Here is a 15,998-nt window from a genome sequence, read left to right on the forward strand (position 1 = left end):
AAATTTATTTATTTATTTATTTTTGGCTGCATTGGGTCTTCGTTGTTGCGCGTGGGCTTTCTCTAGTTGCGGCGAGCAGGGGAGGGGCTACTCTTTGTTGTGGTGCGCAGGCTTCTCCTTGCGGTGGCTTCTCTTGTTGCAGAGCATGGGCTCTAGGTGTGCGGGCTTCAGTAGTTGTGGCATGTGGGCTCAGTAGTTGTGGCTTGTGGGATCTAGAGCGCAGGCTCAGTAGTTGTGGTGCACAGGCTTAGTTGCTCCGCTGCATGTGGGATCTTCCCAGACCAGGGCTTGAACCCAGGTCCCCTGCATTGGCAGGCAGATTCTTAACCACTGTGCCACCAGGGAAGTCCAAGGAAGTAATTTCTTTAATAATTCTTAACATCTACACTTAAACTCTATTCAAGTTCCAGACTCTCTCTTGAATAAAGTCAACATTGTTACTTTGTCTACTTTGTTCAGTTATAAAAGACCTATTCTTTGCTTTCCCCAACAAAGTAAGGTTTACCTCTGGTTAAGTATCCTACAATAAACCCAGAAAATGAATTTCAATTTTGTGATTTGAGCTTATGGTGAAGACAAAATGATAACTTGTAAGCACAGATCTGAGGCAGGCTGCACTTTTTAAAAATAGGAAGACAAAACCAAGGGAAAACTTGGGCCATCTTTAATAAACCAGATCAACTTCAAGCATCTATTATTCTCACATCATCAAAGTGTCTGCTTATGAAATCGAGAAATTTCTTCTGACCTTCTAGTAATTTTTAAACATTGAATACTCTCAGCATGGAATTTACTATTGAAATTTCACCAAACTGTCCAAAATTACTTTGAAAGGTGATGATTATTCTTTTAAATTTAACTTTTAAAGGTTTATTGCCATATAAAATGATTTTTATTATACCTCTTCATCAACTTTTTTTGTGGAGACAGGAATGTATCTTCCTACTTACAAGAAAATATAAAACATTTTAACACAAATTAAACTTTAAAAATAAGTTCACAATGGTACATATCATAGAAAACATGGATAGTATCTTCAGGCACTTGTGAAAAGATAACTGGAATTGAAGATATAGAAAGTAAAGGAAGGTGAATGCCAAAGACAGGCATCTGGCTCTATTATCTTCTGAGTGGAGATAGCTCTCAATTGGCCAAGGAATGTGTTGAATAAGTTAGTCCCTCACAATAACCCCTTAAGACTATAAGTGCTTTGTAACACTGTTGTGTTTCTGCCATTTTTGGTTCCTTCTCTCTCATTCCTCAGGCTAATCTTTGCACACAGGGAAAAGAAACACAAAGAAACTCACATACTTTTGAAAAGAAGATAACTAAAACAAAATTTCTGTTCAAATTACAAAGAACCTTTGGGTTACAATACTTTGGCATTAGAAACAAAAGACTGCGATTACATTACCTTGCCATCATTATAAAGGTTTGGATTGAATCGCACACTATGACCACCAGTCGTCTCTAGATTCACAAGAGGAGGTGAACTGGGATAATCTTGAGGAAAATAGACATCAAACTCAAAGCAGCCATTTGCATAAGGAGTGTCTGCTGGACCAGTTATCAGAACCTAGTATGCACATACAAACACAAAAGCCTATGTTACTATTCCTAAATGCTACTATTTAGAAAAACAATTCAACATGAAATAAGAACAATCTTCTTACATCCTATATATATCTCTACCAAATTGTGTTAAAAATGAAGTTAAAAGTTAAAAACATACACAGGACTAGGAAACGGTTTTAAATTACAATTAAAGTGATTTGGTTTCGGTGAAATTGGGCTTTTAAAAGAGAGATGCCCAATTGGCAGCAGGAAAGCTTGCCTTAACAGCAAATACCTTTTAAAATATTAAGTTACTTTTTTTCTAGGAGCTGTCCTTCATGATCTCTACATTACTGTCAACAATTTGAGATTCTAGGTATATTCATTATCATATCTCAAAGGTATGAGAGTAACTTTCTGCTTCAAATCTTCATGTTAACGTTTTAAGAAATAGCTTATTTTTTTTTAAAGAAATTAACATTTAAAAAATAAATTTATTTATTTTATTTATTTATTTTTGGCTGCGTTGGGTCTTCATTGCTGCACACAGGCGTTCTCTAGATGAGGCGAGCGGGGGCTACTCTTCGTTGCGGTGGCTTCTCTTGATGCAGAGCATGGGCTCTAGGCACGCAGGCTTTAGTAGTTGTGGCACATAGGCTCAGTAGTTGTGGCTCGCAGGCTCTAGAGCATAGGCTCAGTAGTTGTGGCGCACAGGCTTAGCTGCTCCACGGCATGTGGGATCTTCCCGGACCAGGGCTCGAACCTGTGTCCCCTGCATTGGCAGGTAGATTCTCAGCCACTGCACCACCAAGGAAGTCCAAAAAATAGCTTACTTTTAAATATTTTCTTCTGGGATAATGAGACAAGTAGATAACAGGAATAAATGTTTTCATGTAACAACTTATGATAAAAAGGTTCTGAGAGAACAGTAGGTGTGATGTTTCCCTTAGGGTTACTCGTAGTCCAAAAAATAGCAGAGAACCCAACAGTGAGTGTCAGAATTATTTAATGAATTATGTTTGAGTCAATCAACAGATATTTAGTGTACAAGACATGAGCAGCAAAGCCTCGGGTCCTGAACAGCTGTGCGTGGAGGCAAGTGGTACTAGAGTCCCATTCTGTGACAATTCTGATTTACATTTTGGGGCTCCAACTTGGGATCCTTTATGTGAGGTACAGCATAATGCTTAACAGTCAGAAGTTTGAACTTGTGTGGCCCATTTAGCAATAAAATACTTCCCTAGGCAATCATATAATAATCAGCTCTACTGTTTGTAACAAGGAAAAGTGTGGTCAATAGGCAAGGTCTATGAGATTTCTACTGAAAAATTATCCAAAAGAGCAAAACAAAAAAGCAAACAAGCAAAAAACCTTATTCAAATCAATGGGTCCATAGTTTTAGCTGTGTATCTAAGGAAGACACAATATTTAATCCATGAATTAAATCAAGTAAAGAAAGGTTCCTCCCACCCCAGGTATCAAAATCTTTAAAAAATTACTAGCTGCAGCATCTCTTGGCATTTAAGGCCAGATCACCACAGTGTTAAAACATAAAGCTGCTGGTTTTATTTATTATTGTACTACCATTACTTAAATCATATGAGTCTGTAAATACATAAATTTCCTAGAAAAGAAAAAAAGAGAAAAAATTTTGAAGACTGATAGTATAAAACATGAGAGAAGTATTCTGGATTACAAGGAAGAAGTCCTGTAACTTTTTTTCAACTGACCAGTATTAAATCCTTTGATACTATGTTCTAAAACTATGACAGGCTGCACACAGCCTTTGTTCAGGGAAGGTATTTTGGTATTTTCTTCTAAATCTTTATTTTGAATAGTACTCTCATCCACATACTCTGAACTAACATTAGAAAAGGACTCCCTTCACTGATGTCCAAAATGGTCAACAGAATTTTTATTAAATTTATTTAAATTCATGTTATTTCTAGTGCTTTATATGAATATTTGGATAACTGGATTAGCCAGGGAAATAGGAAAAAAAGTGGTTTTTTCTACCTTCATGATGTCAAGTCGCTCCTCATCACAGCGCACAAAAACACTAGAGGACGACGAAAGCGGCAGGGAGGTGGACAGCGTCACAGCTTCCTGCGCAAGGCGGCGGGCTCTGGCGGCACTGTTAGCATCGTTTGCATTTTTCACCTGAGACATGTAGTGGTAGTTCACTTTAAAACCCAGTTTCCCATCTTCATCTTCAGAAACCATCTCAAACGTATCTAAAAGAAAAGAAAAAAAAAAAACACTGAAAAAAAAAAAAAAAGAACCAGAATGGAGGATAGCTGTTATTAATAACAAAAAACTACAAATAAACAAATCACTAACCCTTCTTCACCCCCACAATGGAGAGGACTGCAATGTGGAAGAAGAGCAAACTATAAATGTTTATGTAATACCTACATATGTGTGTTAACGCTGCTAGAGCGATGGAATATGTCATGGAAGCAAAGGAAGAAATTAATTTTAATTTACAATTTGGACATGCAGGCAGATTATATAATATCAAGCATTTAAATCACAATGCAAAGTAGTGTAGATAATTTATTCTTAAAATGAATGGTATATAATGTTTTTTGCCAAAATAATTCAGAACATGAAATGCCAAAAAGTATTTCATTATATTTCATTTTTAAAAAGAGAATAAGTCTTTATATATTTGCACTGATTTGGAATCAGAAAACAGAAATGACAGTCTGAAGTTTATTTCTGTATTACTTTTGAAATTTAAGTTAATAGGATAAAAGAGGATTATTAGGGAAATCTTCGAAGTACTTTGACAGAATATAAGTAATGGGTTAATTCTTAACCGTTTATTCAGGCAGGTTTGGAAGGACTTAAAGTTATTCTTACTTATAAGCTATATTCTTACTTATAAGCTATATGTCCATACAAAATAGAAAGTTATTCTTACTTATAAGCTATATTCTTACTTATAAGCTATATGTCCATACAAAATAGAAAGAAAGAAGTGGATTTGAACTATATCTCTAATTCAGATTAACCCTACCTCACCAATGGATTAAAACAAAGATATTTAAATATCTTATAAAACTAAATTAAAACCACCTACTGATACAAGGGCAAATACAAAGAAACAACGGTAACTTTTGATCTTGTGTGCATACAATTCTAAATATACAGAAAAACATAAAACTACATTATAATTATCATTAATGCAGTAAATTTTACCAAGAACTTACTAAGTGCAAGGTCTTAGGCTAGGCTCTTTGGGTTAAATAATAAACAGGAAAATATATCTGCCTTCAAGAAGTTAATAATCTAGAAAAAAGGGGAAGACCTATAAACAGTGCCATGGGTCTGTGCACTACAAATGTACTATGTCTCAGCAAGACTACTAAGTAGTTTCTATCAGTAAACTTGTAAACCAGAGTTATTTCATCTGCTCAACTCTGCTGCCTTTCACATAATACAGGGATAAGTTTCCTTTGAGTTTTATAAACAGCAATCCACCAGATACACACATGAGCCTATCCCCATGCCTGGAGGAAATTTTTATATCATATAGCTATAAGAAAACAGGGTCTTCTAATACCAAAATTTTATTAAAATATATAATTGAAAATAATGGCTAGTTGCTAAAAACCTACATACTGCTTGATTCAGCAATTCCTCTTCTATTAATTTGTCCTAAGGAAATAATCCTGATGTGTACAAATATTTATATGCAATAATGCCCACTGAGATGTTGCAGATGTTACTAAAAAACTGGAAACAACCTAAAGGTCTAGTTATTGGTTAAACAAATGACAGTACTTTATATGAGAACATTAGGCAGTCAAGGACTTCCCTGGTGGTCCAGTGGTTAAAAATCCGCCTGCCAATGCAGGGGACACGGGTTCAATCCCTGGTCTGGAGAGATCCCACAGGCCGAGGGGCAACTAAGCCCGTGCACCACAACTACTGAGCCCACGCTCTAGCCTCTGCTCACCACAACTAGAGACAGACCGCACGGAGCAACAAAGACCCAGCGCAGCCAAAAAAAATTTTTTAAATAAATATGAAGTACTTTAAAAAAATAATTAGGGTTATAAAAAATATTAGGCAGTCAATAAATATCAAGTTGTACAAGAATCGTGATATGAGAAAATATTTGATATATAAGTTAGAAAATGCAGTTTACTAAAAAACAACACAACAGAAAACCTGTTATTTTTTCTAAATTATTCTAAAAGTCAATGGATAGCAAAACTCAATTACATTTAAAGTCACATCCAACTGGTAGAGTTTATGATTTTAAGTGGCATGAGAGAAGCCTCCTGGCAGACTATCATTAATCAAAGGCTCTGGCCTATGATTCTGACAGTTATGACATAAATCTACATTTTTTTTGGACTCCTGCTTTGGTGTTCTTTTTAATATAGTCAATGTCCTTTGGGCTGGTTCTCAAGAATGAAAAAGAGGGACATACAATAATAGTTAATAATGGTTATCAAAATTTGGAATTCTAGTGTTTATTCATAAACCAGCACCTTATGAAGGGTGCTGATATGATCTTTTCATCAGTCCTTACTTGTCAAGAGTTTTGGAATGGGAAAGGCTACATTTTCCAAAGGTATATCCCCTGGGATTCTAAAATGGTAAGAGTAACAGACTTGGTTCAAAGTCCCAGGTCTTGGCTTCCTTCAGGCAAGGATATGCAGACATGGAGAGGTAAAGAAACAAAACCACTTTCTGCCTGTTTGTTAGACATTTGGCTTTGTTTTTTACCTGGTTTCTACTGAATCATGATTTCCAAATATAACTATAAACACAGATATAAATTCAGAGATAGAAAGATGATAAAAATTTTTGCATGTGTGTATACATAAACATACATACACACATACACAGAGTACATGAATAATTCATGGTAAAAGCAAGTTTGAAATTCTTTAATTTTACTAGAACACATTTCAATAGCTCTATTAAAAAATGTAAAATGAGAGCTGAAGAAATAAAAAGTGCAATTTCAACTTACCAAACTGTAATTTCTTCATGACAGCCACATATTTTTCTTCAAGTGATTTCAATACTGATAAAGGTTTGGGTTTCATAGCCACCTTCTTTGAATATTCACCTACTTTTTTTTCTGTTATTTAATATTTCAAGATAAATAACATAAGTATACATTTTCGAAGAGTAAAACAAAAAAACTATTAACTTCTAGAGTTCAGATTTTGAATTCCGAAAAATTACCAAACTCTTCATAACTATCTTCCTATTGTACCATTTTAAAATTAAAAGATTTCTTTCTATTTCATAAAAATAACTAATAGGGCTAAAAATCTTATCAACTTTAAAGCTTAAATTCTTAAAATGCTAATTAGATTTCATCCATTCAGGCAAAAACAGCAGAAATGAAGCAATAGATGATGAAGAATCATTTATTTCTTCCATTGCTAATATGTGAAAATGCCAATTTTAACTGAATTCTTACACACTATTAATGTACTGTTTTCTATCTAATACAATTCCATTTTTCAACTTCATAACTTTCAGTGGGAAGAAAAATTTATAATGCATGCTGTCAGCCTACTAACAGTCTTAGAAATCATACACAGTAGAGATAAATATTTTAAAATTAGAGACTATACATAATTAGCTTGAAAACCTGACATAGAGCAGAATCTTTAAGTAAATAACTCGATGGAAAACCATTAACATAGAGGGAAGAGAAGGCGGTTTTCAGTAAGTAAATGAAACATCTCTGTATCAAAAGAAAAGGAGCATAAAGAGAATAGTGCTGTACCGTGATTTGCTTGCCGCAAACTGGTAGTGGCTGCATAAACAATCTCAGCAGTCCTCTGAATGTCTGGCACCAAAAGAGTAAGTCCTTCTGGCTCTTGATCAGATGCATCTGGTTTTACTCCTGTTTTAACATTTTCCCTTTTAGATCTGAAAAGGTTTTTTTAATATGGAAAGAAATGCAAGGAAAATTAAGATTTTAGTTTTGAAAAATAAATACTTCCATAAATCAGTAACAGTGGTTAAAAATCAACATGATAGTCTGCATTTCATTTGACATACACATGATATATACCAGGAGTAGTTTAGATTCATTTTGAAGCCATAGGATAATGCCTAGCATAATAACCAAAGTTTCGGGTAGGCTGTCTCTTCATGTGCAAAAACAGACAAGAGTTAAACACTGTAGCAATGTCATACTGTAAAAAGACCCCAATACCTGGCATGTCCTTCGATCCACACCTTTAAAAACATACTTACAGTAACTATGTACCTAGAAGTAGAGAAATCAATTCTATATCTAAAAGTAAAAGATCCTCTGCCTTCTAAGGCTTGGGAATCAAAGATCCATAGGTGGTTTTTCGGTTTAATACTACTTGTATTTCACTTAGAGTATATTAATTTCCAAGGGGGGAAAAAAAGAAAAATTCCAGAATAAAGTGCAGGTTCACTACTAGGTAACTTAATATAATGTGCTTCTATACACTGAATCTTTATTTAAACACTAAGTTTTAGGGCATAATCATTTTAAAGATATTCTTCTGTTATTCCCTATTCAGGGTCTAATATAGACTGAAATTAAATTTTCTAGGTGAATGCAGTAGCATCTTATTAACAAGGTTCGCTAAAAAAAGCAACTAAATATCAATTTCCTTTTTTCTATTTCAACTCTCAGCATGTTTTATTCACATCATCATTACACTACTGCTTAGATACTAAAAATCTACATCTTTGTTAATTCATTAAATAGATAATTTAAAACAAACTGAAATCACATATAAATATGTGTTTAAAATGTTTATGCTAAGGTATGATCTAAACTACGCATCATTCATTTTTCTAGTTTGTACAGCTACTAACAAAAGGACATGGCTATTATATTAAAACAACATTTCACAAAGTGGGCATGGAGCCTTAGAGAACTATAAAAAGACTAACAGAAGATAGAAGAGTCCTTAACAAAATAATATCATGCAATCTATGTCCAAATAAACTGTTCTTTATCACAAAGACAAAAATCTGCTCAGAAGCAATTCAGTGCTTAAGTTTAGGTAGATAATAAGAGGTAAATTAAGAAGAGCCACTCAGATGGATAACAAGGGTAAACGGATTTAGTGTTATGCATGAGTCTTGAATTGGTTCCCATACTGTGTGAAAAATCTAGTAACCACAGATATTTTTATACCACCTCATATACCACCTCACCTGGCAAGAGGATTTAAGAACCATAATGTGTCACTGGGTTACTGCTTTTTCTCCTACCCTCTCTTCTTATCTTCCCTGATGTATATGTAGGAGTCACAGAGAACACATGGCCAACTCTCATTTGCTACTCAGGAACCACTTGGTAGATGTTATGCTGTGTATCATATTAGTCATCAACCTCTGTGTGTGAACATGTATACGAACATATATGTTTGCATATGTAAGTAAGGAGAATATAGTGAATGAATGTTTTAAGACTGAAATAGACATTTTACTGCTAGAATCAAATAACATACTGCATCTTTTATAGCTATGAAGTTAAGTTGAGACTACAGTTTAATAGTGAGTCTGACAATTTTTTAAATAAAGATATGATTCTAGTAGACAAACTCAAACAGGTTCTCAAATTCTGCATTTACCAATGGCTGTTCAAAATCTTTGTGAAACACTGCGAGTCAAGAAAAAACACTTAGGTTGATTGACAGTACCCCCACTGAATTTATAAAGACTCTCTCTCTCCCCAGTTGTAAATGATTCTCTTCCTGGGGCTTAAAAAAATTCTTAATTAGAAGGGCCACTGAACAATAGGAAAACAACAGTAAGTAGTTTGAGAAAACAGAAGAGTTATGGTTATAGCTATAATAAAATAAAGATGGTTTCCTAAATCTATCATTAGTCAGTTGATCCATTATATTCTCAATAAAGATGTCACTTAAAGAAACATATCTTGCCAAGCAGAGAAGGAAGATTACAGGAGTGAAGCCCATTTTTCCAGAATTAGGGTATTTTCTCCTTGAAGAAACAAGAACCTCTGGCATGGAGAGTAAACTGCCTCAATGCAATTTAGAGCAAGTTACCCTCAGAAAACTACTGATTCTAAATTTCAAGCCCTATTCATGAATACCAATTTCCTAACTCCAGTTTTTAAAAGATGATTAGTAGGAGAAATCTCTATTATTAAAATACTGCAAATAGGATAAAAATTTTTATGTATTTTTGACCACAAAATTATAAAAATGTTTAAGAATAGTGCAAAAAAATCCACAGAAATTTTAAAAACAGCATTTTTTACACCAAATGCGTAGAAGAAATAATCATATACATCTTGAAAATAATGGCTGAATCATAAAGCAGACATAATTAGACGTTTACAGCAGGTTCTAACGAGAATTTTTTATGTGGATAGTCTTTTTGACAAAAACATACAGCAGAAAAAGGAATAATCTTCAAAAGGTGAAAGTACTTCAAATATATGAAGAACACACACTACCTGCCTAATGATGACTACAACTAGTCATTGTCTGACATTAAATTACAGACAGCAGTCTCTTTTCTATAAAAGCTGCAGGTTACTGTCAACCCATATGTAGGCCCAGCTCATGAAAAAAGGCCATACCTTAGCTCACATCCTGAAGTCTGTGTGAAAAGCTATTTGAGTTCAAGGCACCTAGCTGGAAGTAGGTCTTTGAGACTGACAATGGATCCAACATGGTAAAAGCAATCAGCGACGGCCGCTACCATGATATCCGCTGCTTTGTGCATACGTTGAATCTGGTTGTGATCACTGCCCTGAAGAAATACGAGGAATCAACTGAAGTTTCTACTATTGCACAGAATTATCTGCAAACATTTTCCACTATGCTGTGAATTCCAACTACACAGCTAATAAATTAAGAAAATTTTGGCTCTGTGACATATAATCTAAACTAGGATGTGAGCAGAATGGGCAAATCTTTCTTGTGAAAACAAAAAGAAAAAAGAAACCCGTAACTCAACATTCAGTTATATTGAACTGCTTCTTCTAATTCTACCACCCACATTAAGTTGGATATTTGTATGACTACAAGATATCAGAATTATGTTCTCTTATAATCTATAAACTAAAAACAGCTTAATACAACTATTTTCTTGGTCGGACATTAGGAAAGACCACTTCAATCCCCTGCACTCCTAATTCTAAAGTCAAAACTATCAAACTGTTGAAATAAACATTTAAAAAGCAGAGCCACACTGAAGAAGTAATCAGGACACCATGTGCTGAAATGTCCAGATTCAGAAGTATTAAGAATTAGTGTCTTTGAGGAAGATTCTAAAACTACAAGAGAATGAAACTTCTATATTTACCTATAAAACAATGCACCATATCATACTCCACAGTTCTAAAGCTCTTTGCCAGGAATTATAGTTTAAAAAAAATTAAAAGTAAAAGTAAGCAGAAAGACTTTTAAAAATATTACTGTGGAGAATTATTTGCTTCTAATGTCTATAGAAAACATGAAAATAATTTTTGAAATGCACCACTAAATGGGATAAGACCTTTGTAAGATGAATGTTTTCCATGCTTATTTTAAAGCTTAGTTTTAAACTCTAGATTCCCTTTTGTTTTTACTTAAATTCTTTCCAAATGGAAGTACTGGTTTTAGTTTTCAATATGATTTAAATGAAAGTAGAAAATAAAATCTTTGTCTTAAAAGAAGCATAACTGAGCAATAGGAGAGCAGGGAATATTCAAAACAGAGGTATGAGAACCCTTTGAAAATAAAACCTTGATTTTTAGATTAGATAAAAATATAATAGTTTTTCGGTCAGATTAAACATCACAGGACAAATACGGTACTGTGTGCTGCTGTGGAATGGAGTTGCCACAAGTAATATGCTTCACCAGGGGACAATCCAACTGAGGCTAAGAAGAGATATTAAAATAAATGTTGGCATTGCTGTCTCCACCACCAAGTAAAAAAGGGTGACGAACCACTGAACTTGTTCAAGGTCATCACAAAAAGAAAGTTAAAAATATATATATGGTTGCAACAAATGCTTCTTGTCTAAGAAATCAGGCCTTTTTCATTTTGTAGGTTTGAGAGACAGAGGATGAAGAAAAGATAGGAAATGTTTTTCCAATGAAAACAAATGTAGGAGGACTGGAACTGAAATTCTTTCTCAACTGAAGCCCTAAAGGAACTAACCTAAAGGAGTTAAAACAAGAGAGTTTGATAGAAAATAGGCCGTTTAAGAAGTAAATCAACTAATTTTATTGCTTAGTTGGATAAAAAGGAATTGGGTATTTCTACAAGACAATTCAGTTATTTTAAAAACTGATGAACTCTGCACCGGAAGACACTTTGGGATAGCTAAGGGAAAGGGAAATCAAGGATGCTTACTTTAATAATGCTATTAAAGAGAAGTTCAATGTCGAGAACACCTTACACTCAACACAGAGTCATTTGTGTCACGTCCTTATTAGCAATTAAGATTATCTGATTGGTGGCAAGTGCCTTTTTCAAATTTTTGGTGAAGCTATCAAATAGTAAATATACAAAATATGATTATTTGTCTACTGGAGTCTAGCAGGAAAAGTCTGCACAAAAGATCAAGGACAAAATATTTGCCTTTGCTCCGACTCCAAGGAGGCTATGAAGTGCCACACTTACTCAAAAGTGAAACCAAACTACTATGGCTATACTTTGACTTCATTTTGAGATAACACAGGTTGAAATGGCCAGCAGAAGATGAATTTCACCAAGGATGGTACTTAAAATCTAAAGGGCTCATATTTTCACACTGTGATTATTTTGTGGGTAACAAAATGAATTTTCACACTAGATAATTATATTTCAAGTGGAAACAATACATATATAAAGGTTTAAAGTATTACGCTACCGATGCCACAAATCCCTTTATTAATGGAGGTGACAGAGTTGCTTTCAAGTTCTTTCTTTTTTAAGAATCTAAAATAAAATGCTGATCAACAACTGGTCATAAATAGGCAGGAGTTGTTTTTGCTATTATTTAAATATCGAGTTTTGCTAATAAACTCTTTAATTTCTTCTTGACAAGGGAGTTAAAGATATTACAAATATAGGACATATTAAGATAGTAACAAAATTCAGGAGATGGAAAACAATAGGGTGTTTAGGGGGGTGGGCAGAGGCTTGTCCAGCAACATAGAGAAAATAATTGTATCTCCAACACACCACCCTAGTCTATGCAAGTAGATACCAAATCAGCTTGAAAAGACAGTAAAGGAAAAATACATACATCAATAACTTAGAAATTTTCAGAGGAAGTGTTTTTATTAATTCTTTTGAGCAAAACAAAAAAATCAAATGGGTAAAGCTGACTTAATCCTCATTTAAGTGATAATTACATGCAGTTGCTACCAGCTCATGTTCTACAGACCACAAAACACAGTTTACCTTACTTAGTGTACCTTAGTGATCTAGTAATTATTACTTAGGCACAACTCGAATGGCTATGCATATCTAACGAAATATGCTGCCTTTTAACATCTTATCATAGTGTTAACAAAAATTCTTCAGGGGAATGAAAAAAGATAAGCAAAAGAAAATATCAGAAAAATTCTGTAGAATCTGCATTCTTATATATATATTTTTAATTATCAAAAGCAAAATTTTCAGTTAAAAATTTTTACTTCATTGTCAACATTAAAAATTTTTTTTATGTATCCTAAATTTCCAAAGCCAAATCAGAAATAAGTTCACACTTCCATTTCTAATTATTCACTGATGCATAAATCCAATTGTTCTTTGGAAGTTAAGTTCAATTTAGTAAATAAAAATACTTGATTGGGACATTAGGAAATTTGAGGTCTTATCATAGCTCTCTGCCACTAAGCATCACAGACCTTGGAACAAATCACAGTATTTATGGACCTTGTTTTCCTCATTTATAAAAAGGGGGATATGAACTATCTGAACTCTTAAGAGCGTTCCTTATAGTTCTAAAAACCTGTAGACATTATGGGACAGGTTACTTATCGTGAAGTGCCCAGAAAGATTTACAAACTAAATCTTACTTAGCAAGAGACTTCAAATTCAGCAATTAAGATTGCTTGAGGTTTTGTCAGAAGTAAGATAGTGGAAACCATCTTGAAACATAAAGCTCATCTAATGCAATCTGACAAGGAATAAATAATCATTTTATATGTTATGCTACTGAGGTAGAAGTATTAAGTCAATTTATAATTTTTAATGAGTTTATGTTTTTTAATCACTTAAATAATAGAATAAACTGTACTTTGGTACTTGATCTAAGTGTTTTTCAGGAATCAGCTAAAGCTGAAGTCTAGCCATTACACAAGCATGACACCTAAGTGATCAATGAACAATTTTGGTAAAAGGTAGCAATGGGGTATAAAAATAGAAGTATCTGGACTACGGGTCAATCAACTTGTCTTTCTTTCTTTCTTTTTTTATTATTTATTTGGCTGTGCTGGGTCTTAGTTGCGGCATGTGGGATCTTTGTTGCGGCATGCAGGATCTTTAGTCGCTGCATGTGGGATTTAGCTCCCTGACCAGGGATTGAACCCAGGCTCCCGGCCTTGGGAGCATGGAGTCCTAGCCACTGGACCACCAGGGAAGTCCCTCTTTCTTCATAAATGTTGTTTTTGATAATGAACACTACAGGCATCAGGAAAGTGGGGAGCTAAATCCCAGATTTATTACCTATTAGTAAGTTTTTAAATGTTAAACTCTAAGTAATAGTTTCACTCTTCGTCGAACAAGAATATTTTCTTGTCTACCACACAGAGCAGAAAAAACTAGTAATACACATCTAAGAACTTTTGAAACTCTATATCCTACACAAAAGTTAGGTTATAATATTATTCCTTGTATTTTTTACACAGCTATATGCTACTATATATTTATTATAACTTTACCCACAATTTAAAGCAGTTTGGCTTATTCTTCAGAAACAAGAAGGGAAATCAATAAAAACATAGAGGCTGGAACATAAATATTATACTAATCAAAATTATTTCAAACTGACAGAACAAAAGGAATTCAGGAAATACTTTTGTCTTTTATCTGCCTAAGTCATTAATCTGACAGTTAGGAAAATTCATTTTTACCAGATTTTGATCTCTCATAACTGGCATAAAATTAAGTGGTAGTGACCTTGGACTTATGTGCAGTAAACATCTAATCACAGGCTGTCTTCGGCATGTGTCTAACAAACACTGCTTACACCTTTATACATCCTTTACCTCCTACTTTTGTATCATGCTGTCATTATCACATGTGCTCCCCCTTGCCCCCCGCCCTGGCCTCTCTCTTTTGGCCCTAGGGAACTATTTCTTCCACTGCTTGTAGATATAAAAATTAAAAGTATTAAACACAAAAATCATCGAATTATAAAACTAAAGAAAAAAACAGAAATTAAGGCTTTTTGGATAAAATAAATGAAAAACTGGTTTTTTCTGCATTAGGCAAGAAAGAAAAGTGTCAATATTGCTATACTGAGGGCACCTGAAAAACAGAACATTTATGGTAATAAAGTTTTCAAAAACTATGCAAGGGAGTGAATTCTACTTATCCTTTATAGACAAATGTTAAACTTTTTGTTCTTCATAAGTGTCTATTACAGCAATAGACAGGCAAAAGAATTTTATTGTTTTGGAAGTCCTTTGATCTTTTTATTGCAGTGATTATTAAGGTGGCTTCTGAATAATTTCTCTGAAATAAAGTAAATAAGCTACTTAATATTAGTGAGGCAAATGAAGTTAAATAGAACCAATATTTAAATCAACCATTTCCTGTTTTTGTTCAAATTATTATAAAAAATTTCAACTGAACAAGAAAAAAGTACAAAATTTCCGTATGATAGCATCCTGAAATGTTCCAATTCTGTTTAAATTTTAAGTGATAGATGATGTTAGAAAATGGCCTAAGTAGAAAATTACATTTAACATTATAGGTACATTTAAGGTATGTTTTCAAAATGGTATAAAACCAGTGTATAAAACATGTTATTAGACACTTAGAAAAAAATTAATTTCTGAAAAAGTCCTCATAATTATCTAAATGTTGTCTGTTTCAGACAAAAGTTGGAAAGTGCTGAATGCAAAAATTCTCTACTTTGAAGCAATACACTTTTGCCTAGTCTTTAGTTAGGAATGTTATCACTGATTTATCTTAATATAAATGTTTACTAATAATCAGCCAACAGCAATATTAATCAGTTTATTTATGTTAACCATTAGACTCAAATTAACTCTAAGCAGTTATTGCAAATTGTGAATCTTGAGAGGTATTAGGAGAGGTGGTAGACAGTAAAATATAGAATCATGAGTAAAAGAATATTAAAATATCATCATCTTTAGGAAGTTCTTAATGCAATTTGTACAGTAAATATTTAACAACTTTTTAAAGACAGACTAAATCACAATAAATCACTCCTAGGTGCCACCTTGCCATGTCAACAGGTTAATCTTCCCAGGAAAGATGAACATAATAAAC

General features: G+C 33.6%; 1 protein-coding gene across 3 annotated transcripts in view; it reads right to left on the reverse strand.

Annotated features, from left to right (window-relative positions):
- Positions 1-15,998, reverse strand: part of BIRC6 (baculoviral IAP repeat containing 6) — a 249,518-nt gene that overhangs the window by 22,645 nt on the left and 210,875 nt on the right. For all 3 annotated transcript variants that reach the window (XM_059943630.1, XM_059943629.1, XM_059943628.1), the window contains 4 exons: positions 7,319-7,464; positions 6,548-6,658; positions 3,571-3,788; positions 1,415-1,576 (listed from right to left, as the gene is read on the reverse strand). In XM_059943630.1, coding sequence (XP_059799613.1) covers positions 1,415-1,576; positions 3,571-3,788; positions 6,548-6,658; positions 7,319-7,464 — 637 coding nt within the window. The remainder of the gene's footprint in view (positions 1-1,414; positions 1,577-3,570; positions 3,789-6,547; positions 6,659-7,318; positions 7,465-15,998) is intronic.

This window comes from Balaenoptera ricei, chromosome 13, assembly GCF_028023285.1.
Source record: "Balaenoptera ricei isolate mBalRic1 chromosome 13, mBalRic1.hap2, whole genome shotgun sequence".
NCBI lineage: Eukaryota > Metazoa > Chordata > Mammalia > Artiodactyla > Balaenopteridae > Balaenoptera > Balaenoptera ricei.